This window comes from Stenella coeruleoalba, assembly GCF_951394435.1.
Source record: "Stenella coeruleoalba genome assembly, chromosome: 10".
Lineage (NCBI taxonomy): Eukaryota > Metazoa > Chordata > Mammalia > Artiodactyla > Delphinidae > Stenella > Stenella coeruleoalba.
Window position 1 is genome coordinate 21,855,449 of NC_137156.1, and position 25,010 is coordinate 21,880,458.

Here is a 25,010-nt window from a genome sequence, read left to right on the forward strand (position 1 = left end):
TTAACCTAATTCTTCCTTATGGTTCCAAAGGAAATGGTGTTCTCATCTGTACCCTGGGGCAGATCCATAACCACCTGGGCAAAATTTTGGATACAGATATATTTAAATAACATGTTTTCCTTATTTATTCCTGAAAATTATAGAAACGTTGAACAAAGGGCAAATGTTATAACAGATCTTGACTGGGGTTTTGCTTGCAATGTAAGACATCCTAGACACCCTAAAAGGCAGTTAAAAATCTTTTCAGAGAGCAGAAGTCCAGGAAGACTAACTGTATTGCAGCAGTGTCTTCTACTGGTCAGCCATTTCTGTTTGGGTCTTTTTTTTTTTTTAATTAATTAATTACTTATTGGCTGCGTTGGTCTTCGTTGCTGCGCGTGGGCTTTCTCTAGTTGTGGCGAGCGGGGGCTACTCTTCGTTGCCCTTGCGGTGTGCGGGCTTCTCATTGCGGTGGCTTCTCTGGTTGCAGAGCATGGGTTCTAGGCACATGGGCTTCAGTAGTTGTGGCATGTGGTCTCAGTAGTTGTGGCTCACAGGCTCTAGAGCGCAGGCTCAGCAGTTGTGGAGCACAGGCTTAGTTGCTCCGCGGCATGTGGGATCTTCCGGGTCCCCTGCATTATCAGGCAGATTCTTAACCACTGCGCCACCAGGGAGGTCCCTGGGTCTGCTTTTTTTTTTTTTTTTTTTTTTTGCGGTACGCGGGCCTCTCCCGTTGCGAAGCAAGGCTCCAGACGCGCAGGCCCAGCGGCCATGGGTCATAGGCCCAGCTGCTCCGCGGTACGTGGGATCCTCCCAGACCGGGGCACGAACCGGCATCCGCTGCATCGGCAGGCGGACTCCCAACCACTGCGCCACCAGGGAAGCCCCCTGGGTCTGCTTTTTAAAGAGTTTTTAAAGAATAGTTTTACTGTCAAAATTGAAAGTCTTTTCACATGTTAATTGGTTGGTAAGTAACATGTTAATTCTGATTTTGAACCGCCATGTTCACCTTGGCTGAATTATTCTATTAGATTCTCCTTTTACTCTTAAACAGCAGTGCCCTTAAAAATTAAATAAGGGAGCTGTATATCAAAATTTAAATGCACATGCCCTTTGACAAATAAATTTCAGTGTGTAGTATTTACCCCAGAAATATACTCATAAAACCATGTAAAGATATTCAATGGTGTTCTCTACTTAACAAAGAAAAAATATAGTAGGAATAGTTAAGTAAATTAACTCATACAATGGAATACTAATTAGCTGTTAAAAGATAAAGTGGTATGGAAAGATCTCCAAGCTTTCTTAACTGAAAAAGATAAGGTGCAAAATTACATTGTGATGCCAGAGGTGTTTTAAAATACATACTTATTAAACAGATGTTTAATGAGCGCTACTATGTGGCTGTTAGCGTCCTGGGAAGATATACACAAAATATTAACAATGGTTAAATGGGGAGTGGGATACTTTTCATTTTATAGTTTCTATGCACCTTGTGTTTTAATTGTACATATATGATCTGTATATTTAAGTTTTTAAAATTTGTGCTGCTTGCTGTATTGTAATCGTTATTAATCTGTTCCCCCAGCAGCCTGTGAGGACTCTAAAGACAGAAACTCAGTTTTGTCTTCATCATCGAGTTGGTTTTTAATTGAAATGATTGCAGAAATGAGGGGCAGGCTGGGAATATCCCCATGGCCTGGTGGGGACTCAGCAACTGAGCAGGGCGGGCGGGGCTGCGGGGGTCCGCCAGGCGCACCAGTGAGACGTGCGGCCGCATTCCTAGAGAGGCATGGAGCCGGCCGGGCTGAGGTTCGGCTGCTCGCGCGGCAGGAGGGGAAATCTGACCCCGGGTCCCGACGGCCGGAAGCGGCAGACGCCCGGGCCCTGCGGGGACAGGCGACTGGCTCATCCCGACTGTGGAGAGCCGGGCCTCCGCCCTCCGGTCGGCCATGTCTTCGTTGTGCATGTTCCTTGAACTTTTGGTCCGTTAACCAGCAATTAGACGCTCACTCACCGAGTGCCCGCTATATGCCAAGCGCTAGGAGCTGGGGGGCAATCGCAGTAAGATGCGTTCTGGGCCCGTCGCAGGTCCCGGCTACCGACATCCCAGTACATCTACGTGCCTCCGGCAAGACGTCCGCCAGTATTTGTTGAATACCAGGTAAGCCTGGGCTCGCTGAGGTCATGCAAAGATAAACCCCTGTCCTCAAGGGGCAGGGGTGGTGGCGGTGGTGCGGGGTGTGATCCGTAATGCGGGTTGGAGAGGGAAATGGGTTGGTGAGGCAGGTTTGGGCTCACTTCCATGGGAACACCCTCCACCTGAGTGGCTCAGAGGACAGAAGACTGTCTGTACATTAGGTTTGGGGGTGGCATTTGCACGGAGCCTTGGGAATATACCGTTAGAAGACTGGTCGTGGCCATAAACTACAAGGTTGGTGGAACAAATCTGAGTATCAGCTGGCAGTGTTACGAGGCATTTGGGAGGACGATGGCTTTCTTGGAGGTAGGGTCTATGTCTTTTATTATGGGGTTAGCGTTATGCTTGGAAAATGACGTGCTTGATAAATGTTTATCGAGTGACAAACACACAAGTCAAACTCAGTTAAGATCAGATCCTGGGGAGTTTGAATTTAGTTCAGCCCGCTTTTTGGTGGGACAGGTGTGTCGAATATGTTTCGAATTGTGCTTTAGGAAATATCGATCCAGTGATGATGGAGTGTGTGGTGCGGCAGGAATACCACACAGAAAATTATTGTAATAGTGAATGTAAATCGTAAAGCAGGAGTAAAAAGGAAGGAGTGGCTACAAGAGGCGTTGTGGAGGAAGAATTGACTGAACTCAGGGTGATTATATATAATATATGTAAGCTGGTTTTGAGCCTGAATGCATGGAAGGTGGTGGTGATGCCAGTAGAAACTGAAAAATACAGAGTGAGTGCAGCTTTGAGGGGACTCTGATTTCAGTTTGGGGTGTGTTGAAATTACAGTGCAGGAGAGGCCCAAGATGTGAGTTTGGAATACGAAAGGCAAGTCAGAGCCAGACAGAGATTTAAGTGTTCTTAGAATAGAGACATATTGAATTTTGATTGCGATCACAAAAGGAACAGGTGAGAAGAGAAACAGAAGTTGAAGTATTTCTACCGTTTGTTATCTATTGTTACATAAAAAAATAAAGCCCCAAACTTAGTGGCTTAAAACAACCTCAGCTTATTCTTATGATTCTATGGGTTGACTGGGCAGTATTACTGGAGTTACTCATGTGGCTGCTGGTCAATCAGCTGGGGACTGGGCCCAGCTGGGGCTCCGTGGTTCTCTTCCACGTGACCTCTGCATGGCTAGCTTGGGCTTTCTCACAGCATGGAAGTCTCATGGCTGTGTGTCTGGCACTACAAGAGCACTTCCTCTTACACTGTCATTTCTGCCATATTCTGTTGGTTAAAACAAGTCACAGGTCAGCACAGACTCAAGGGAAGGAAAAGTAGACTCCACCTCATGATGAGAAAAGTGACAAAATCTCATCATAACAGGTTTTAGGGGATGGAGGCTTTGGAAACAGTCTACCTCACCTACATTTAAGGTGGAGTATTCTGTGAGAAATATGCAGAGATAGATGAACTTTAAGGGTATATTAATCTGTCCATAAAGGCAGCCATCTGGCTCCTCCATGGATCAAATTATCCCTTCCCTCCATCTAAAGTATAAGCTGCTCAAGCATTCTTATTGTTAACCCTTCTTCCCTGGTGTCCCTTACCTTACATCCCTTGCCTCTGGGCTCAGCTCCCTTAGGATTCAAGGTAGACTTCTCATTAATTTCACTGATAATATTGACAAGCAGGCTCAGTTTTTGAGCATCACTTAGAGTGGGGACAAAAATATAAGTATGTTACATAGAGTTTTGAAGCTCTTATAATTTTTATGTTACTGATCAATTCTTATGCTTCAGATGTACATTTGGAAAAACATTTCTGGAGCATAGACCTCAGCTAAGTGAACCTTTTTCTAGCCTTTAAGGTCAACATGGATGAAGCTTCGCCAGGCCCCGCTCCTGAGAATGGAGACAGCCTTGTGAAAGTGAAGGAGGAAGATCCCACATGGGAGCAGATGTGCAGCTCACAGGACAGCAGCTCCCACACTCTGGAGCTTTGCCGCCTGCGCTTCCGGCGGTTTTGCTACCAGGAGGTAACTGGGCCCCGGGAGGCTCTGGCCCAGCTCCAAGAACTTTGCCATCAATGGCTGCGGCCGGAGACCCACACCAAGGAGCAGATCCTGGAGCTGCTGGTGCTGGAGCAGTTCCTGACCATCCTGCCCCAGGAGCTCCAGGCCTGGGTGCAGGTGTATCCTCTGGAGAGCGGGGAAGATGCAGTGACAGTGCTGGAGAATCTAGAGAAAGACACAGGAGCCTCAGGACAGCAGGTGGGAAGAGAATGTGCGTGGTGGCCTGGGAGATGTAATGGCGAACATTTGTCTGTTAAGTTTTAACTTTTTACTTTGAAGTAATTTACAACTTATAGAAGTTTTGGGAGAGTAGTACAGAGAACTACTGTGTACTCTTCACCCAGATTCACCAGTTGTTAACATTTGTTACAGGATGTGCCCCTCTCGTGTGTGAGCACATGCTCCCTCTCTCTCTCTGTATATGTACATATATGTGTACACACACACACACACAGGCTCACACATTTTTTTTCTTGAACCATTTGAGATTGGAGTTAGTTGGAGATACCATACCCCTTTATCTCTAAACACTTCAGTGTGTATTTCTGAAGAAGAAAGGTATTCTCTTGTATAACCAGAATACATACTATCAAGTTTTGGGAAATTAAAATTTTTATGATACTATCACCTCAACAGTAGTCCTTGTTTAGATACATCCATGATAGCCCAGTAGGATTCTTTATGACAATTTTGCCCCAATCCAGGATACAGTCCAGCATCACACATTACATTTAGTTGCCGTCTCTTCAGTCTTCTTAGATCTGGAAAGGTTGTTCAGTCTTCCTTTGTCATAACAATGACATTTTTTTTTTTTTTTTTTGCGGTACGCGGGCCTCTCACTGCTGTGGCCTCTCCGGTTGCGGAGCACAGGCTCTGGACGCGCAGGCTCAGCGGCCATGGCTCACGGGCCCAGCCGCTTCGCGGCATGTGGGATCTTCCCGGACCGGGGCACGAACCCATGTCCCCTGCATCGGCAGGCGGACTCTCAACCACTGCGCCACCAGGGAAGCCCAACAATGACATTTTTGAAGAGTACAGACCAGTTATTTTTTGGAATGCCCCTCAATTTGGGTTTGCCTTGTATTTTCTCATGATAAGACCCAGGTTGTGCATTTTGGCTAGAATACCACAGAAGTGACATTGTGGTCTCCTCAGTGCATCACATCAGGAGGCACATGGTGATGGATTGTCCCATTACTGATGAGGTCAAGGTGGTATCTGTCAGATTTCTCTACTATAAAGTTACCATTTTCCCCTTTGTAATTAATAAGAAATTTGTGGGAGACATTTTGAGACAGTGTACATATCCTATTTCTCATTGAACTTCCACCCACTAGTTAAGCAACCATCTGGGTTTTTGTTTTGTTTTTCTAGGCAGGGATTTTTGCCTGTCTTGTGTCTCTTCTTTGGCACTATATCCCCAGCACATAGAACAGAGCCTGGCTTTTAGTAGGCATTCAGCCCATATTCGCCAAATGAGTGAAGCAAGTCTCTGTCTTGCTACTCTGTCTTACTTGCTGCTGCTTAAGGATTAAATGGAGCTTCTCTGGTGTTCCCTTGAGGATATCCCTAACTGCTGTTGGGTCCAGTTCCCACCAGGATGCCTTTTCTTTTCTTTTCTTTTTTAATATCTTTATTGGAGTATAATTGCTTTTCAATGTTGTGTTAGTTGCTGCTGTATAACAAAGTGAATCAGCTATATGTATACATATACCCCCATATCTCCTCCCTCTTGTGTCTCCCTCCTTTTCAAAGTGAACCTTTTGTCCCCAGGCTTCTGTCTACACTCAGGGACAGGATATGCACCTACCGGTGACAGAATATCAAGGAACCTCTTTGGGGTGTCAGAGGCCCCAGCTACTGCCTGGGGTAACCACCTTGAAGTGTGAACCCCCAGAGCCCCACCAAGAGGTCGCCCAAGAAGTGAGTGGTGAGTGCCGGAGGGTGAGTTTAGTAAGGACACTGGGAGCAGGCCGCTGGCAGGTGCATGGCCTTCTAAGTAAAGCTTGTTTATCTGTGGGGTTTTTTTGTTGTTGTTGTTAGCCCTATACCTAAGCAAACTTTTAAAAACATTTGGAATTGTAAAATGTTAGAAGTCTAAGATATTCTTATCCAACACCCTTAATAGTTAGGAAAACCAAAACTCAGAGTTTAAGTGACTTGACCAGGGTCAACAGAGGCAGAGTTAAGTCACGTGACCTTCTGACCAAGATTCTCTCTTTACTATATATCTCTATTCCACATTTCTAATTCTACACTTGTGAATATTTTAAATATTTACTTGGTAGCTTTCCATAAATTTGTCTTTTCCCCATGGTAACATTTTCTTCAGTAGCCTCCCTGCTTCTAATCTTTCAGTAATTTACATACAGCTTTAGGTTTAAACAGGTTCTCTCCTTCCTGCACTTGGAGTGTACCCTCCTGTGTGCACGGCTCTCTCACTTTCCGTATCCATCCCAGCTACTGGTTATATTTCAGCTGTGTGCAGTAAGATAGGCCGTGCAAAGAAGGCAAAGTCTGCGGCCTGCAGTTTGCAGATGGTTTGAGAACACACAGAAGTATACAGATCGTTCAAAAAGGAGACCTCAGAACTCCGTAGTGCAATGTTTTTTAACCTTTGTGGTGAGGGATGCTATCATTTTCCCCCAGAATTTATTGAAAAGGATTAACTCTCTTCCCTAGAAAAGGCATACAAAATGACACACACAACTTCATGATTTACCACATTGGTTTACAGTCACCACATTGGTGATCTGTGAATACTGATATTTTGATATTAAGTGCAGAATAAATGGTTCATATAATAAATGATTTAAAAACATTCAAGGGAGATAAAAGAAAATGTATGAGGCTCAGATTACTTGTGATATTTACCCATTGGAGCATAAATAGAACTTGATATTTCCCTACTTACTTGATTGATAGTTCTGTCTTATTTCTTTGGTTATTAAAAACCACCATGACATGAAGCCCAAATGTTTTACGTGAAGAAGTTTAGACGTGGTAGGGAGCCTTACGGCCCTGGGGTTGGGAAAGCTTTCCTGGAGTCATGAGCTTGCATTGAGCCTTGATACATGAGGATTTGCATTGGAGCAGGCATAGGGTGAGTATTCCCATCTACCTATGAGATGATGAACATGCATCTGCTGAAATCAGTTTCATCTCACTTTGACTGTGGAGGGGGAGGGGGTAATGAAGAATGGAGGTACTTGTCAGATTGGTGATGATAATTGACAGAAAGATAACAGCGGTCATAGGATATAAGATTCTTTCGTGTGAGCATGAGCTGGCTCTCAGAACTGGACTCCAGCAGCATCTACTGGGCGGAGGGGGGGCTTCTTTGGTTCTCTAGGTCCCCGTGCGATGCGCCACTGCTGTGGTGTGTGTAATCAGGTTGCTCTGTTGTCCTTTAGGAAGCACACCCTGTCATTCTCAAGGGCTTTTTATACCCTCTAAGGCCCTCCCAAATATTCTGGAGACTGGCTAAGGGCCTCCCTGCTTACTAGTCATAACCCAAGCACATTTCTCCAGGATACCTGCGACCAAATGAACTGAAGATCAGTTTCCCAGGCTACCTGCATTCCCTCCTCTCCTGCTAGTATTTTCAATGGGGTACTAAGTCAACCAGCATGACAGGATGGTGGGGTCTGTTTAGGGGAAAGAGTGGGTGGGGGGAATGGGAAGGTCAGTTGGGGCCAGGAGGTTTGGACTTTATCATTAAAAAGTTGGGTGCCACTGAAGCCCTTTTTTAAAATCAAAACTATGATTTATAGTGACTGTGTTATTTGTGTGTATATAGTATTTCATTCTCACCTGTCGTGGAACACTAGATTTAAAATGAAAACTATTGAGTACTTTATTTTTGCCAGTCTCTTAATGCTCAAATGTGATCGATTCTTAGGGTCAGACACATTGGTAAATTTTCGATATGTTGATGGAGAAGTAGAAAAGACCTTGAGATCATTTTATTCATTGCAACTTAAGCCCATTTTCTCTTGTTCTGTCTTTGGCAGAGATACAGAGCAACAGATCAGTGTGGTATTTGTAGTGAACTTTAATATGTTTGAAAACATTCCTCCGCCTTCTTCCCAGGCTTAACCCTAATGCTTTTCCACCTCAGGAGGATTATAAGAGGCAAACACAGAGTCTGATCTGACCTTTGCTCTCTCAAATTTCCCATTGCTGTTGCTCTCTTTCCTCACTGCATTATACCGTTGCCCCCTTCCATTCTCTCTTGCCATCCTGCCCCTCCTCAGCTTAGCCCTTTCTCTGACAGCAGACCTGCTTTACACTGCGCTTTTTAAGCTGTTGGTTGTTTGGCATATATGCGTTGTGGGGAGGTAAGGTAGTAACAGTGAATCAGGGGCAAGGCTATTTTATTGTCCTAGCAAGCCTTATTTGCTCTAGATACGAAACAACAGCAACAGAAAGATTACACAGTGATCCACTGTGTCTGGAGCAAGGAAAAGTGGTACTATGTTCTGTGTTATATTTTGGGTTAGAATTATCCCCTGTGCTCTTCATTTAGTAATTTTGGGCTCCTTATATTGTTGCCATCTTGAAAAATAATGATACATTACCTTGTGTGGGGTCTTACAACTTACAGAGGGCTTTTACAGAGAGTTTTTATGTTACCTCAATCTTCATTAACCTTGTAAAGTAGACTGTGTTCTCCCCATTGTACAGATAAGGAATTGGAAAGAATCTTTTTAAGTAACAGTGCAGTGCCTGGCACCTTGCAATCATTATGACTGTCTGAATTATTGTTACAGTTTCCAGTGTGGCAGATTCTCAAAAGTTCTCCTAGCTCAGGGTTAGCATCTCTTCTATGTATGTATGTATGACTGTTTTTGTGTGTGTGTGACTTTTTTTACTGATGTACAGTTGATTTACAATGTTGTGTTAGTTTCAGGTGTACATGTATGACTTTATTTTTTTAGAGCAGTTTTATGTTAAGCAAAATTGGAAGAAAGGTACAGAGATTTCCCATCTACCCCCTGCCTCCCCCCATACGTTGCCTCCCCCACTATCAACTCTATTTTTTGTATCTTTATTTTCTCTTTTCATCTTCCTCTTATCTGCTTTCCTGTTTCCCCTTTGCCTTCTCTCTCTGTTCTCCACTTCTTTTCTTTCTTCTTTGTTCTCTGGTTAATGTTTCCTTTATCACCAAGTTCTGCCTTCCCTCTCCTTATTTTCATCAATGATTTCTAATTTTTCTTTATGAATGTGAAAGTGCATCACTGTAGAGCACCTCATGAGTTCATAAACACCACTTATTTTGTGGGTAGGGACCCTAAAGTTTTAGAATTCTGAAAGAATGAAAGCAGATATGATGTTCTAGCGTAAGATCTGTATCTTAGTTCCTGGATGTTTAACAAACGTAAGAAGAGTTGGGGTCTGGGTCGCCCACAAAGGGCTCTCTCGTAAAAGCCATTGTGTCTCATTCAGGACTCTTGTCTCCTCCTTCCACAGGGCCTGCTCCCCAGGGACCAGCCCCTCCCCAGGAAGAGAATCCCAGAGACCAGGCAGCAGTACCGGGGTTTAACTCAGCCAGGTCCCAGGTGAGCACGGTGCCCGGGCTATGCGAACCTCAGTCGCAGCCCTGCTTCCCTCGACCACCTGTCCCTGCCCTTTTCTCGGCTCACACTGCTCACCCTGGAGCCTTCCAGGTGGCACCGTCCCTCTGCCTTCACCTTGTCACAGAATATCACAGACCACTTATGCCTCATCCGGGGAGCTCACATAGATCACATAGATTATGCAGTGGCCTCATTCCATACCGTATGTAGGAGGCACATCAGATCTCAAGGTATGAGAATAAGGGGCAGAGTTGGGCCCTTGGTTTCAGAAAGTGCCTCTACTCATCTGATGCTCAGTGACTGATGTTTTATCTTTTGAGGGGGTCTCTGGTTTCTCTCCCCAGTCTGAGAAGCAGTACTCTTCCTCATGTTACCTTATAGTCCCAGTGTTCTGCACATACCCAATTAATATTTGGTGATGATAATGGAAATTCTGTGTATCCAAGGCAAAACTTCACATCTTCACAAAATAGACTCTTGGTTTTTTTTCCCCCTTATTCTCTTAGTGGTCCAATCATTTTCCTAGTCATTTAGTTAAAAAATATTTAAGTCTCCTATTTAAGTCCTCTGCTGCTGAGTCAGTTTCCTCAAGAACAGGGTCTTCATGGAGTCCTTTCCTCACTCTGTGACTTTTTTTTTTTTTTTGTGGTATGCGGGCCTCTCACTGTTGTGGCCTCTCCTGCTGTGCAGCACAGGCTCCGGACGCGCAGGCTCAGCAGCCATGGCTCACGGGCCCAGCCGCTCCGCGGCATGTGGGATCTTCCCAGACCGGGGCACGAACCCGCAGCCCCCGCATCGGCAGGCGGACTCCCAACCACTGCGCCACCAGGGAAGCCCCACTCTGTGACTTTTAATTTGTTCTTAATCCTATCAGACCCAGTGCCTCCTGTTCTTAACAAATACTTCACCTTCTTGAAAAGAAATGTATAGCAAGTAAAACTTACCTATATGTATATTTAAATCAATATAATTATCTAAAATGCTATATAATGGAGAAACAAAAAGCAATTTATTAAAAAAAAAAGTATTTCAAAAATGTAGGGCTTCCCTGGTGGCGCAGTGGCTGAGAGTCCGCCTGCCGATACAGGGGAAGTGGGTTCATGCCCCGGTCTGGGAAGGTCCCACATGCCGCGGAGTGGCTGGGCCTGTGAGCCATGGCCGCTGAGCCTGCGCGTCTGGAGCCTGTGCTCTGCAACGGGAGAAGTCACAACAGTGAGAGGCCCGCATACTGCCAAAAAAAAAAAAAAAAAAGCAAATGTTTGGACATGATCACACCAAGAAATAACAAAGTAGTTAAACGTTTGCACTGATGTGTAATCATTAGGTTTGAATTAAGGAGGAATAAGAAGATCAAAAGGCTAGGAAAATGAAAGGGCAGAGATGTGGGTGGACAGTAGAATGAAACTAGCATTGAGTCGAATAATGAAAGACCAGCCAGAGAAAGAGAAAAATAACATTAATTGAAGTAGACCTAAGATGAAGTTATGGCTTGTATTGTGTCCCGAAAAGATATATTGAAGTCCTAACCCCAGGTACCTATGACTGTGATCTGATTTAGAAATAGATTCTTTGTAGATGTAATCAAGTTAAGGTGAGGTCCTACTGGAGGAGGGTGGGCCCAGCATCCGACGGTCGATGTCCTTATAAGAAGGCCATGTGAAGACAGGGAGACACACAGGGAGGAGGCCATGTGACGGCAGAGGCAGAGACTGGAGTGATGCATCTACCAGCCAAGGAACACTCAGGACTGCTGACAACCCCCAGAAGCTGAGAGAGGCAGGACAGTCGTCCCGTAGACCTTCGGAGAGAGCAGGGCCCTGCTGGTTGGCTTGGTTCGACTGGTCTGCAGTGTGGTATTCAACACCCTTCACACCTAGACCCCTTATCCTTACCACAGTGAAGACTGAGAGGCCATTTTTTGCCTTTTTAGACATCAGTGAAGACTGAGGAAGCAGCAGCCCAGGGCCTTGTCCCAGAGCAGTGGCCACATCTGAGTCTGGCCCAGAGGAACCTCTGTGGAAACTCGGCTCAGGAGAAGGTTACAAACATCAGTCTGATGCGTAAGGACAGGCCTCTGGCTGGTCCCCAGCTGTGCTCACCTTTCCCATCATTAACCCTGACTCGGCCCTTGTGAACCCACATTTCCTACATGCCCTCACCCTTCCTTCCCCTTCTTCTGGCCTCTGCTTCCACACTTCTCTCAGCCCCTGCCATTTTGAATCCCGCCCAGTCCCCTTATCTTCTTCTGTTGCTACTCACTACTGATTCTTGCTGTTATCTTCTCTGATCATGATTCCCTCAACATCTTCTCCTCTGCTCCCTTTTTTCTTCCCTTTTCAAGGGTCCCATATAATTTGTCATTTTCAGACATCCCTTAATACCTGAAAGTTCCACAAACACCTCTGCCTGATCCCTTCTTTACCTCAGAGGAAGTTTTCTTCACTCTCTGTGAGCACTACTGTCCATATGTAATATGCTTTGCCCTGTTAGATACTCTCCCCTGCAAATTGACCTTTCTTATTATCTTCCCATACTCTGCCACATGTTTAGGACTGTTGTGACTGCACTCCTGGTACACCTGTTGATTTTTTGTTTGTTTTAATTTGGAACATCCTATTCCTTACCCTAGAGATTGTTTTTCTAGATTCAGGCAACAAATGACATTTAAATTATTAACATATTATTTTAGCTGAAGAAGTTGTAACTAAAGATGGATTGTTTAACACAAAGCAAGAAACTTCTGAAGAAATGGAACGAGGTGCTGAGGTCTCAGGAATACCCAACAGGTGAGTGTCCATGGTCCTAAGTAGAACAAATCCTATAGATGTGAGAAGAAATTGAAATGAAACTAGAGAAACCAGTTGGTAAAAGCCTGCTTCCCTGGAATAATACAGAAAGAGTAATGCTCACTTCTGTGATCATAGGAGGTCCCACGCCAAGGAGGTGACCTGTCAGTATATCATAATTATACAAAACTTCTATTTGGTACACGGTTGCCTCCAAGAATCCTCTCTGACTCAGTTTACCTTGCCTGATCACTCTTCCCCTGGCTCCCTTATGTTGTGGGGCTACAGATACTGAAGCCAGAAAGAAAAGAAGATAGAGAAGCAGAGGATTTAGACAAGAGAGTGAGGTCTGCAGGTAAGGTTTGTTGCCATGATGGTTAAGAAAGAAATATCATCAGACCTGGAAGAGGACTTGGGAAGACAGGTAGGGTATCTTCGACCTCCATTAGGAGAATCCTGAGCAAGGATTAAAAGGAGAGTAGCTGATGACAAAGGACAAATTAAAGATAGTAGTGGGTGCTTAATGAGTGTTGGTTGTGGAATGACTGTCTAGCATAGGTGCTCCTAAAGCAGAAAGAGAGGGACTGGATCATGAGCAAAGGTTGGGTTCTGGTGAGGCCATTAACTCCTTGGAGACGTGAGGAAAGAAGAAAAAGGAAACAGCGTGCGATAATTACACTGAAGAGTAGGGCAGGGGATGAGGATTCTCCTTATTGACATTTGTTCATCTTAGGGAAACAGGGAGCTAAATCTCAGTTAAAAGAGAAATGTCTTGAAGCCTAAGAAGAGAAGTAAGATCTTTCATAAAGCTGGTGAACTCCGAGCCAAGCTGCACTAAAGTAAGAGAAAGAACACTGTGACTTAGCTCAGAGTTATAACTGGAGAATAGGAACCTGCTGTTGTGTCTGTCAGGTACGTTTACCTGAAACCATCACTCACAGTGCCTCCGAGAATCAAGATACCTTACTGTTTCACGTGACAAGAAGTCTGAAGGGGTAGGATGTTCTAGGTTTGGTGTTCCATCATGATGTCAGAGACTGAGTGTACCCCCCCCCCGCACCCCCAGCAACCTCCCCACTCATTCAGCAAGCATTTTATCACTCATATTCAGTCATGTATAAGACAGAGACCCTACCTTCAATAAGTCACATGAGGGTACAGCAGATGAGAAAACACAGAACACAATGCAGTATGATGACGTGCCCTGTAGCTATGATAGAGCTTGCAGGAGAGGACCCAACAGAGATCTGGATACTGGAGAAGACCTCCCAGAAGAGGTAACATTTGAAACAGGCCCTGATGAGTAAGCAGGAATTTACCAGCTAAAGAGGAGGTGGATCAGAGAGAGGCAGAGAAAGAAAATGCAAATGCCTAGAGAGGACAGGAGAAGACTAAGAGAGAAGAGTTACAGGAGCCACAGAAGATCATTTTATTATTTTATTTATTTAGCCGCGCTGGGTCTTAGCTGCGGCATGCAGGATCTTCATTGCCGCATGCAGGATCTTTTAGTTACGGCATGCGGGATCTAGTTCCCTGACCAGGGATCGAACCCGGGCCCCCCCTGCATTGGGACTGCAGAGTCTTAACCGCTGGACCACTAGGGACGTCCCAGAGGATCATTTTAAAGAGCAAGTTTCTGCTTGAAAAATTCTGGGTCCTCTTTGGAGTAGGAAAGGAAGTCATGTTTGGAGATAGACGGGTAGATTTGAGAAGAGTGATGAAACACCTGTTGTGGGGAACAGGGAAGAAAGGGACGAGAGGGCATGAGAAGGATTTCTGGGCAGTGTTGAGTAACTAGGTGAGTTTTGGAGACCATCATATTTAGCAGTGTCAGTCTACCTCGTTGTTTGATTTCTCTGGCACTACTCTCTCCTGGGTGAGGAACAGAGACGACTAAGGATGGGGTTGATCTGGTGCTGAGTTTTGCTGGCCCACCACTACAGAAGGACACTGGGCCAGGGTGATTGATGATCCTGGCAAGAGAAGGACTAAGGTGGTGATGGATCACGAGGTCTAGACAGAATAGGAAGGGAGGTAAAAGCAGGAGGAAACGGAGGAGTCAGAGTGAGATGGAAGAACAGGTGTTGTGGGACAAGAGTGCAAGGAGGCTAGAGTGAAAAGGAATTGGCTACAGAGTGAGCTCTTGGAGTTCAGTTTTCACCAGTGGAAAGTTCAGTGTAGTGACAGGATTCAAGCAGGGCCCCTGAAGTTGAAGATGTCAGGGAACTCTAAGATGGATCTACTGAATGGATCATACATGCAGACATTAAAGACACCCAGGATGATAAATGCTCTAAGCAAACAAGTATATATAGTGTAAATTATATTACAACATACTCTTTTCACTGCTTTTTCCTCCCTTACGTCTTCTTAAATTGGTCTAATTTAATGTACCAACAGGACATTTGTAAATGACATGCATATTTCTAGAATTAAAGAAGTTTGTGTAAAATAATAATTTCCATCTTAGTAACTTCAGCTTATTTCCTTGAAAACTGCATAAAAATCAGTCCAAGGGCAATAAGTTTGAGTTTCTCTTTTGTTTCTCCCCAGAAACAGTGCGTCCACCAGATGAATGCAGAACTAGGGGAGGCTAAGTTGTTCCATGTTCAGAAATTCTGTGAGAGGTGAGGGGGCTCAGTAAATAACAACCCATTTCCTTGTCCAAATTCAGAACCAATTGATAGAGACACAGCAGTAAAACAGATGATTCTGGAAACCTCTGCTTTATGACTGACAGAAGCTAGACTGATAAAGCCACTCAGAGGCAGAGCTAAGTGGCCGCATAGTGACAGCATAGGCCCCGCGCATAGGCCTTCCTGATGCATCTTGGGGGAAAAAGGAACATGGAATGTCTGCAACTGGCTTCTGAAGAGGACAGCCCAGTTCTTTCTCCCAGATTCAACAATTAGTTAAGTCATGAGGAGTGAGTGGGAAGTGGGAAGAGGCCAGAAATGTTCAGTCTGGCCAAAGCCCTCCCCATGGAAACATGAGGAGTGAGAAGGAAGTATTCCCCACAAAAGAATCCTTAGGCGTCAGTGGATTTATCCTGTATCAGTGAATGAGACAGAATTTTTATAGCATACGTTCTTTTTTCTTTCCCAGAGATTGGGTACCCCAGGCCCCTTGTAGTACCCCTGTTCCTGCTGAAAGAACAGTTGCACATTTGAACACTCTGAAGGACCGTCACCCTGCTGACTTGTGGGCTCGGATGCACATCTCATCCCTGGAATATGCTGCAGGAGACATTACCCGAAAAGGGAGAAAAAAAGACAAAGCTCGAGTGAGTGAACTGCTCCAAGGCCTCGCATTTTCTGGTGATTCAGATGTGGAAGAGGATGACGAGCCTGAGACTCAGCCTGCTCCAAAAAGACCAAAGGTGTCAAGCGTCCCAGAGAAGAACTGGACTAAAAGAGACATTAAACCCAACTTTCCAAGCTGGTCAGCACTGGATTCTGGACTTTTGAATCTCAAGAGTGAAAAGTTGAACCCAGTGGAGCTCTTTGAGTTATTTTTTGATGATGAAACATTCAACTTGATTGTCAGTGAAACCAATAATTATGCTTCTCAGAAAAATGTCAACTTGGAAGTCACAGTTCAGGAAATGAGGTGTGTGCTTGGTGTCCTGCTTTTGAGTGGCCTTGTGAGGCGTCCCAAAAGGGGAATGTATTGGGAAATGTCTGATGCCGATCAGAACCTGGTTAGAGATTCAATCAGAAGGGACAGATTTGAATTGATTTTCTCATACCTGCATTTTGCAGATAATAGCCACCTAGATCAAAATGATAAGTTTACAAAATTGAGGCCTCTCATAAAGCAAATGAATAAAAATTTTCTCCTGTACGCTCCCCTTGAAGAATACTATTGTTTTGATAAGACAATGTGTGAGTGCTTTGATAGTGACCAATTCCTGAATGGGAAACCTATTAGAATTGGCTATAAAGTCTGGTGTGGTACAACCGCACAGGGTTATCTGGTTTGGTTTGAGCCCTATCAAGAAGAGTCAACTGTGATGGCAGGTAAGGATCTTGATCTTGGTTTAGGTGGAAATCTAGTGATGAATTTTGCTGATGTTCTTTTAGAGAGAGGTCACTATCCCTATCACCTGTGTTTTGATAGCTTCTTTACAAGTGTCAAATTGATGTCAGCCTTGAAGAAGAAAGGGGTGAGGGCAACAGGAACAATTCGTGAGAACAGGACTGAAAAATGTCCCCTGATGAGTGCAGAACATATGAAGAAAATGCAGAAGGGGTATTTCGATTTCCGAGTAGAAGAAAATGATGAGATAATTCTGTGTCATTGGCATGGTGATGGTATTATCAGTCTGTGCTCCAACGCTGTTGGCATAGAGCCAGTCAATGAGATATGTTGTTTTGCCGATGACAAGGAGATCCCTCAGATAAGTCAGCCTTCCATAGTGAAACTGTATGATGAATGCAGGGAAGGCGTAGCTAAAATGGAACAGATCATTTCCAAATATAGGGTGAGAATAAGAGGCAAGAAATGGTACTCAGTTTTGGTGAGCTACATGATTGATGTAGCCATGAGCAATGCATGGCACCTGCACAGAGCCTGTAACCCAGGTGCCTCTCTAGAACTTGGGGATTTTCGGAGAGATGTTGCCCATTTCTACTTGGCACATAATGCAAATATGTCAGATTAAGGCAGGTAAAACAGATACAATGCAGACATTAGTAAGACACAGAAAAATCAAAACTACATCAGATTGTACCCAAAACAAACCTGATGTATGTATACAATGAAATTATTAATTAAATGACTAATATTTCTTTTAAAAAATCTATGTAGAGTTTCAAAAACTGTTATAACAATGTTAATGATCTGTAAAAATGTTGAAATCTATTGGTATCTTTTTCTAGGTCTAATTTTGATATCAAACTTGGGAACTCCTTTATTAGTTGAATTGAATTGATTAATTTGTGCATTTAAAGAATGAAATCCTGCCTCCTTTTCTTTTTTTCCTGGTAGCTTTCTCTGGGGAATGCCTTTTTTTTTTTCTTTTTTTGGCTGCGTTGGGTCTTCGTTGCTGTGCAGGGACTTGCTCTAGTTGCGGCGAGTGGGAGCTACTCTTCATTATGGTGTGTGGGCTTCTCATTGCGGTGGCTTCTCTTGTTGTGGAGCACGGGCTCTAGGCACACAGGCTTCAGTAGTTGTGGCACATGGGCTTAGTTGCTCCACAGCATGTGGGATCTTCCCGGACCAGGGCTTGAACCTGTGTCACCTGCATTGGCAGGTGGATTCTTAACCACTGCACCACGAGGGAAGCCCCGGGAATGCCATTTTAAAATGCAGGCAGAATTTAATGCCATCCCTATCAAATTACCCATTAACACTTTTCACAGAACTAGAATAAATAAACCTAAAATTTATATGGAATCATAAAAGACCCAGAATTACCAAAGCAATGCTGAGGAAAAAAAACAAAGTTGGAGGCATAACCCTCCCAGACTTCAGACAATACTACAAAGCTACAGTAATCAAAACAGTGTCATACTGGCGCAAAAGCAGACACATGCATCAATGGAACAGAACAGAAAGTCCAGAAATAAACCTACACCTATGGTCAGTTAATCTTCGACAAAGGAGGCAAGAATATACAATGGAGAAAAGACACTCTCCAGCAAGTGGTGATGGAAGAGTTGGACAACTGCATGTAAATCAATGAAGTTAGAACACACCCTCACACCATACACAAAAATAAAATGGCTTAAAGACTTAAATATAAGGCATGACACCATAAAACTTCTAGAAGAGGACCTAGGCAGAACATTCTCTGACGTAAATCATAGCCATGTTTTCTTAGGTCAGTTTCCCAAGGCAATAGAAATAAAAGCAAAAATAAACAAATGGGACCTAATCAAACTTACAAGCTTTTGCACAGCAAAGGGAACAATAAGGCAAAAAGACAACTTATGGACAGGGAGAAAATATTTGCAAATGATGTGACAAGGGCTTAATTTCCAAAATAGACAAACAGCTCATACAAATCAATAACAACAAAAAACCCAATCAAAAAATGAGAAGACCTAAATAGACATTTCTCCAAAGACGACATACAGATGGCCAAAAGGCACATGAAAAGATGCTCAACATTGCTAATTATTAGAGAAATGCAAATCAAAACTACAATAAAAAGATGCTCAACATTGCTAATTATTAGAGAAATGCAAATCAAAACTACAATGAGGTATCACCTCACACCAGTCAGAATGGCCATCATTAAAAAGTCTACAAATAACAAATGTTGGAGAGGATGTGGGGAAAAGGGAGCCCTCCTGCACTGTTGGTGGGAATGTAAATTGGTGCAGCCACTGTGGAGAACAGTATGGAGATTCCTTAGAAAAACTAAAAATATAGCTACCATATGATCTAGCAATCCCACTCCTGGGGATATATTTGGAGAAAAAACTAATTCGAAAAGATACATGCACCCCAGTATTCATAGCAGCACTATTTATAATAGCCAAGACACAGAAGCAACCTAAATGTCTATTGACAGATGCATGGCGAAGAAGATGTGGTACATATATACAATGAAATACTACTCAGCCATAAAAAAGAATGAAATAATGCCATTTGCAGCAACATGGATGGACCTAGAGATTATCATACTAAGTGAAGTAAGTCACACCGAAAAAGACAAATATGATATCACTTATAAGTGGAATCTAAAATAGGCTACAAATAAACTTATTTACAGAACAGAAACATAGACAGAGAAAACTTATGGTTACCAAAGGGGAGAGGGTGGGGAAGGGGTAAATTCGGAGTTTGGGATTAGCAGATACACACTACTGTATATAAAGTAGGTAAACAACAAGGTCCTACTGTATAGCACAGGGAAGACTAGAGCAGAACTGGCCCAGGTGCTCTATACACACCAGTACCTGCTCAGGAAGTGATGGAGTAATAAGCTAGAAGGAACCTGGTTCCCTAAAGGCTGGAATAGAGCCCTGGAAATTGCCTCCCTCCAAAATTTACATGTGAGGACATAAACATATCTTGGTGAAGTCACTGCTACTGGGAGGTGGGAGGGGTTGGGTCTTTGTTACTTCCAGATCTCGCAGAGATGGCTCAGAGCCAAGGCCCAAGGAAATCCTGGTAGCAGAAGTGCTATCTGCAGATTTCCTGGTGTAAAGGACTCTTTCCTAGCAGGCTACATTCCTGATTCTATGTGAAGCTGTTTTTCTCCACCTTGGTTCCTGTAGCCCTTTTTTGTTCTGGAGGGAACTGGCATGGCCACAACTGGGACTTCTCTTGCTTCTCCAGATAGTCCAGATAATTCAGTAGCAGGTTCACTCTGCCTGGAGCCTGGGATTCAGCAGGACTCCAATTTAGCATCTTGGCTTCAGAGGTAGTCCTATTTTTTTAATGACACGTGTGTGTGTGTATATACACACATAACTGCACACACATATTAATATGGATTAACTAATCCATATTAATTAAGGGGTTAATATACAGACTATAAAGAATTTCTGCCAATCAATAAGGAAAAGTTAAAAAGCCCAAAAAGAAGCTGGACAAAGGATATGAATAAGGAATTCAAAAAGGAAGAAATGCAAATGGCCAATAAGCATATAAAAAGATCATAATTCTATTAGTATTTGGAGATTAAAAATAAAAACAACACACCATTACACACCTAAGAGATTGGCAACTATTTAAAAGTTTGATTAATATTGGCAAGGATATGGGATATGGGATGTAAACTGGCAAAGCCAATCTGGAGTTACTTTAGTATCTATTAAAATTTTAAATGCATAAATGATGTCTTTTTTTTTTTGCAGTATGCGGGCCTCTCACTGTTGTGGCCTCTCCTGTTGCGGAGCACAGGCTCCGGACGCGCAGGCTCAGTGGCCACGGCTCACAGGCCCAGCCGCTCCGCGGCATGTGGGATCTTCCCAGACCAGGGCATGAGCCCGTGTCCCCTGCATCGGCAGGTGGACTCTCAACCACTGCGCCACCAGGGAAGCCCGATGTGATATTTTAATTTTATCATCCCACTGTCCTTGGTAACTAGAATTCTTGACATGGGAGAAAAGTGTGGTAGGCAGGCTGTAAGATGTCCTCCAATGATCGCAGTTCCCAGTATTCAAAGCCTTATATAATCCCTCACCCCCTTTAAATAGCTTGCTTCTAACCAATAGAATACAGTAATGTTGAGGGGATGTAACCTCTGTGAATAGGCTAAAAATTATTTTGCTAAACTGTGATTTTTGCTTGATAGCTGATGCTCTTCTCTGGGGATTTAGATGAAGCAAGCAATCATGTTTTAAACAAAACGAAATGACAACTTATGGACTGGGAGAAAAATATTTGCAAATGATGTGACCGATAAGGGCTTAATTTCCAAAATATACAAACAGCTCATACAACTAAATAACACAACCACAACAAAAGCCCAAACAACCCAATCAAAAAATGGGCCAAAGATCTGAATAGACATATCTCCAAAGCATACAGATAGTCAAAAGGCACATGAAAAAGTGCTCATCATCACTAATTACCAGAGAAATACAAATCAAAACTACAATGAGGTACCACCTCACACCAGTCAGAATGGCCATCATTAAAAAGTCTACAAATAACAAATGCTGGAGAGGGTGTGGAGAAAAGGGAACCCTCCTACACTGTTAGTGGGAATGTAAATTGGAGCAGCCACTATGGAAAACAGTAGGGAGGTTCCTCAAAAAACTAGAGTTGCCATATGATACAGCAATCCCACTCCTGGGCATATATCCAAACAAAACTATAATTCAAAAAGATACATGTACCCCTATGTTCATAGTAGCACTACTACAAGAGCCAAAACATGGAAATAGCTTAAATGTCCATCAACAGATGAATGGAAAAAGAAGATGTGGTGTATATATATACAATGGAATATTACTGAGCCATAAAAATGAAATAATGCCATTTGCAGCAACGTGGACCTAGAAATTATCATACTAAGTGTAGTAAGTCAGAAAGAGAAAGACAAATACCATATGATATCACTTATATATGGAATCTAAAATACAACACAAATGAACGTATCTACAAAACAGAAACAGACACACAGATATACAGAACAGACTTGTGGTTGCGGGAGGAGGGATGGAGGGAAGTATTGGGAGTTTGGGATTAGCAGATGCAGACTATTATGTATAGAACAGATAAACAACAATGTCCTCAAAACTCTGCAACTCAGTTGTGGGGAAAACCTAATCTTGACTGGGAGACAAGACAGCAGAGTAGAAGGACGTGAGCTCACCTCTTACATAAACACCAAAATTACAACTAACTACTGAACAACCATCAACAAAAAAATGCTGGAACCTACAAAAAAGATACCCTACGTCCAAAGATAAAGAAGAAGCCACAACAAGACAGTAGGAGGGGTACAATCATGATAAAATCAAGTCCCATGCATGCCAGGTAGGCGACCCACAAACTGGAAACTAATTATACCACAGAAGTTCTCCCACAGGAGTGAAACCTCTGAGCCTCACATCAGGCTCCCCAGCCTGGGGGTCTGGCAATGGGAGGAGGAGCCCCCAGAGAATCTGGCTTTGAAAGCCAGTGGGGTTTGATCACAGGAATTCCACAGGACTGGGGAAAACAGAAAGTCCACTCTTAGAGGGCACACACAGGGTCTTGTGTGCACCAGGATCCAGGGGAAAAAGCGGTGACCTCATAAAAGACTGGGCCAGACTTAACCTGCTAGTATTGGAGGGTCTCCTGAAGAGGCAGGGGGTAGCTGTGGCTCACTGCAGGGACAGGGACACTGGTGGCAGCAGTTCTAGGGAGTACTCATTGGTATGAGCCCATCTGGAGGGCACCATCTTCTCACCAAGATGTGGCCCCACCCAACAGCCTGTAGGCTCCAGTGATGGGATGCCTCAGGCCAGACAACCAACAGGGCGAGAACACAACCCCAGCCATCAGTAGACGGGCTGCTTAAAGTCTTCCTGAGCACACAGATTCCTGATAAACACACTCCCTGGCAGGGCCCTGCCCACCAGAGGTACAAGACCCAGCTCCACATACCAGTGGGCAGGAACCAGTCCCTCCCACCAGGAAGCCTGCACAAGCCTCTTAGACAGCCTCATCCACCAGGGAGCAGAGAGCAGAAGCAAGAAGAACTACAATCCTGCAGAATGGAAATCACAATCACAGAAAGTTAGACAAAATGAGATGGCAGAGGAATATGTCCCAGATGAAGGACCAAGATAAAAACCCAAGAAGAAAAACTAAGTGAATTGGAGATAGGCAATCTACCTGAAAAAGAATTCAGAATAATGAGAGTAAAGATGAGCCAAGATCTCAAAACAGAATGGAGGCACAGATCAAGAAGATACAAGAAATGTTTAACAAAGACCTATAAGAACTAAAGAATGAACAAACAGAGGTGAACAATACAATAACTGAAATGAAAAATACACTAGAAGGAATCAATAGCAGGACAACTGAGGCAGAAGAACAGATAAGTGAGCTGGAAGACAATGGTGGAAATCACTTCCATGGAACAGAATAAAGAAAAAAGAATGAAAAGAAATAAGAACAGTATGAGAGAACTCTGGGACAACATTAAATGTGCCAACATTCACATTACAGGGGTCCCAGAGGGAGAAGAGAGAGAGAAAGGATCTGAGAAAATATTTGAAGAGATAATAGCTGAAAACTTCCTCAACATGGAAAAGGAAACAGTCACCCGAGTCCAGGAAGTGCAGAGAGTCCCAGGCAGGATAAACCCAAGGAGGAACATGCTGAGACACATAGTAATCAAATTGACAAAAATTAAAGACTAAGAAAAAAAATTAAAAGCAATGAGGGAAAAGCAACAAATAACACACAAGGGAACTCCCATAAGGTTATCAGCTGATTTCTCAGCAGTATCTCTGCAGGCCAGAAGGGAATGGCACAATATATTTAAAGTGATGAAAGGGAAGAAGAACCTACAACCAAGAATACTGTACCCAGCAAGGCTCTAATTCAGATTTGACAGAGAAATCAAAAGATTTACAGACAAGCAAAAGCTAAGAGAATTCAGCACCACCAGACCAGGTTTGCAGCAAATGCTAAAGGAACTTCTCTAGGCAGAAAAGAAAAGGCCACCACTAGAAACAAGAAAATTATGAATAGAAAAGCTCACTGGTAAAGGCAAACATACAGTAAAGGTGGAAATCATCTGCACACAAATATGACATCAAAACCAGCATCTGTGAGAAGAGGAGAGCACAAATGCAGGATATTAGAAATGCATTTGAAATTAAAAGACCAGCAACTTAAAACAATCTTGTTTATATATAGTCTGCTATACCAAAACCTCATTGTAACCATGAACAAAAATCTACTATAGATACACACACAAAAAAGAAAAAGGAATCCAAACACAACACTAAAGTTAGTCATCAAATCACAAGAGAAGAGAACAAAAGAGGAAGGGGAAAAAAAACCACCTATAAAAGCAAATCCAAAATGGCCATACAAACATATATATTGGTAATTACCTTAAATGCAAGTGGATTAAATGCTCCAACCAAAAGAAACAGACTCACTGAATGGATTAAAAAAACAAGACCCATATATATGTTCTGTATAAGAGACCCACTTCAGATCTAGCGATACATACAGACTGAAAGTGGGCAGATGGAAAAAGGAATTCCATACAAATGGAAATCAAAAGAAAGCTGGAGTAACAATACTCATATCAGACAAAACGGGCTTCTTTTTTTTGGCCGCACCATGCAGCATGCGGGATCTTAGATGCCCAACCAGGGATTAAACCCATGACCCCTGCAATGGAAGTGTGGAGTTTTAACCATTGGACCTCCAGGGAAGTCCCCAAAATAGACTTTAGAATAAAGACTGTTACAAGAGACAAAGAAGGACACTACATAATGATCAAGGGAGCAATCCAAGAAGAAGATGTAACAATTGTAAATATATATGCACCCAACATAGAAGCACCTCAATAGATAAGGCAAATACCAACAGCCATAAAAGGAGAAATAGACAGAAACACAATAACAGTGGGGAGTTTAACACCCCACTTTCATCATGGACAGATCATCCAGACAGAAAATCAATAAGGAAACACAGGCCTTAAATAACACATTAGATCAGATGGACTTAATTGATATTTATAGAGCATTCCATCCAAAAGCAGCAGAATACACGTTCTTCTCAAGTGCACCTAAACATTCTCCAGGATTGATCACATGCTGGGCCACAAAGACAGCCTCAGTAAATTTAAGAAAATTGAAATCATATCAAGCAACTTTTCTGACTACAATGTAATGAGACTAGAAATCAACTATAGGAAAATAACTAAAAAACACAAACATGTGGGGGCTAAACAATATGTTACTAACCAACCAATGGATCACTGAAGAAATCAAAGAGGAAATAAAAACATACCTAGAGACAAATGAAAATGAAAG

The 25,010-nt window shown here is 43.2% G+C and overlaps 1 protein-coding gene across 3 annotated transcripts; it reads left to right on the top strand.

Moving 5' to 3' along the window:
- The first annotated feature begins 1,712 nt into the window (after positions 1-1,712).
- Positions 1,713-17,744, top strand: PGBD1 (piggyBac transposable element derived 1). Of its 3 annotated transcripts, XR_013830023.1 has the most exons (8): positions 1,713-2,143; positions 3,985-4,394; positions 5,970-6,126; positions 9,669-9,757; positions 11,706-11,835; positions 12,465-12,561; positions 15,115-15,188; positions 15,667-15,801. XR_013830023.1 is itself a non-coding variant. In XM_079933062.1 (7 exons), the coding sequence occupies exons 2-7, from the start codon at positions 3,999-4,001 to the stop codon at positions 17,222-17,224; spliced, it is 2,427 nt and encodes an 808-aa protein (XP_079789188.1). In that variant the 5' UTR covers positions 1,715-2,143; positions 3,985-3,998; the 3' UTR covers positions 17,225-17,744. The 3 variants fall into 3 exon arrangements, 2 of the variants coding, with proteins under 2 accessions (XP_079789188.1, XP_079789189.1); XM_079933062.1 differs by lacking the exon at positions 15,115-15,188 and having other exon boundaries at positions 1,715-2,143; positions 15,667-17,744; XM_079933063.1 differs by lacking the exons at positions 1,713-2,143; positions 15,115-15,188 and having other exon boundaries at positions 4,274-4,407; positions 15,667-17,744.
- The last annotated feature ends 7,266 nt before the right edge of the window (positions 17,745-25,010 follow it).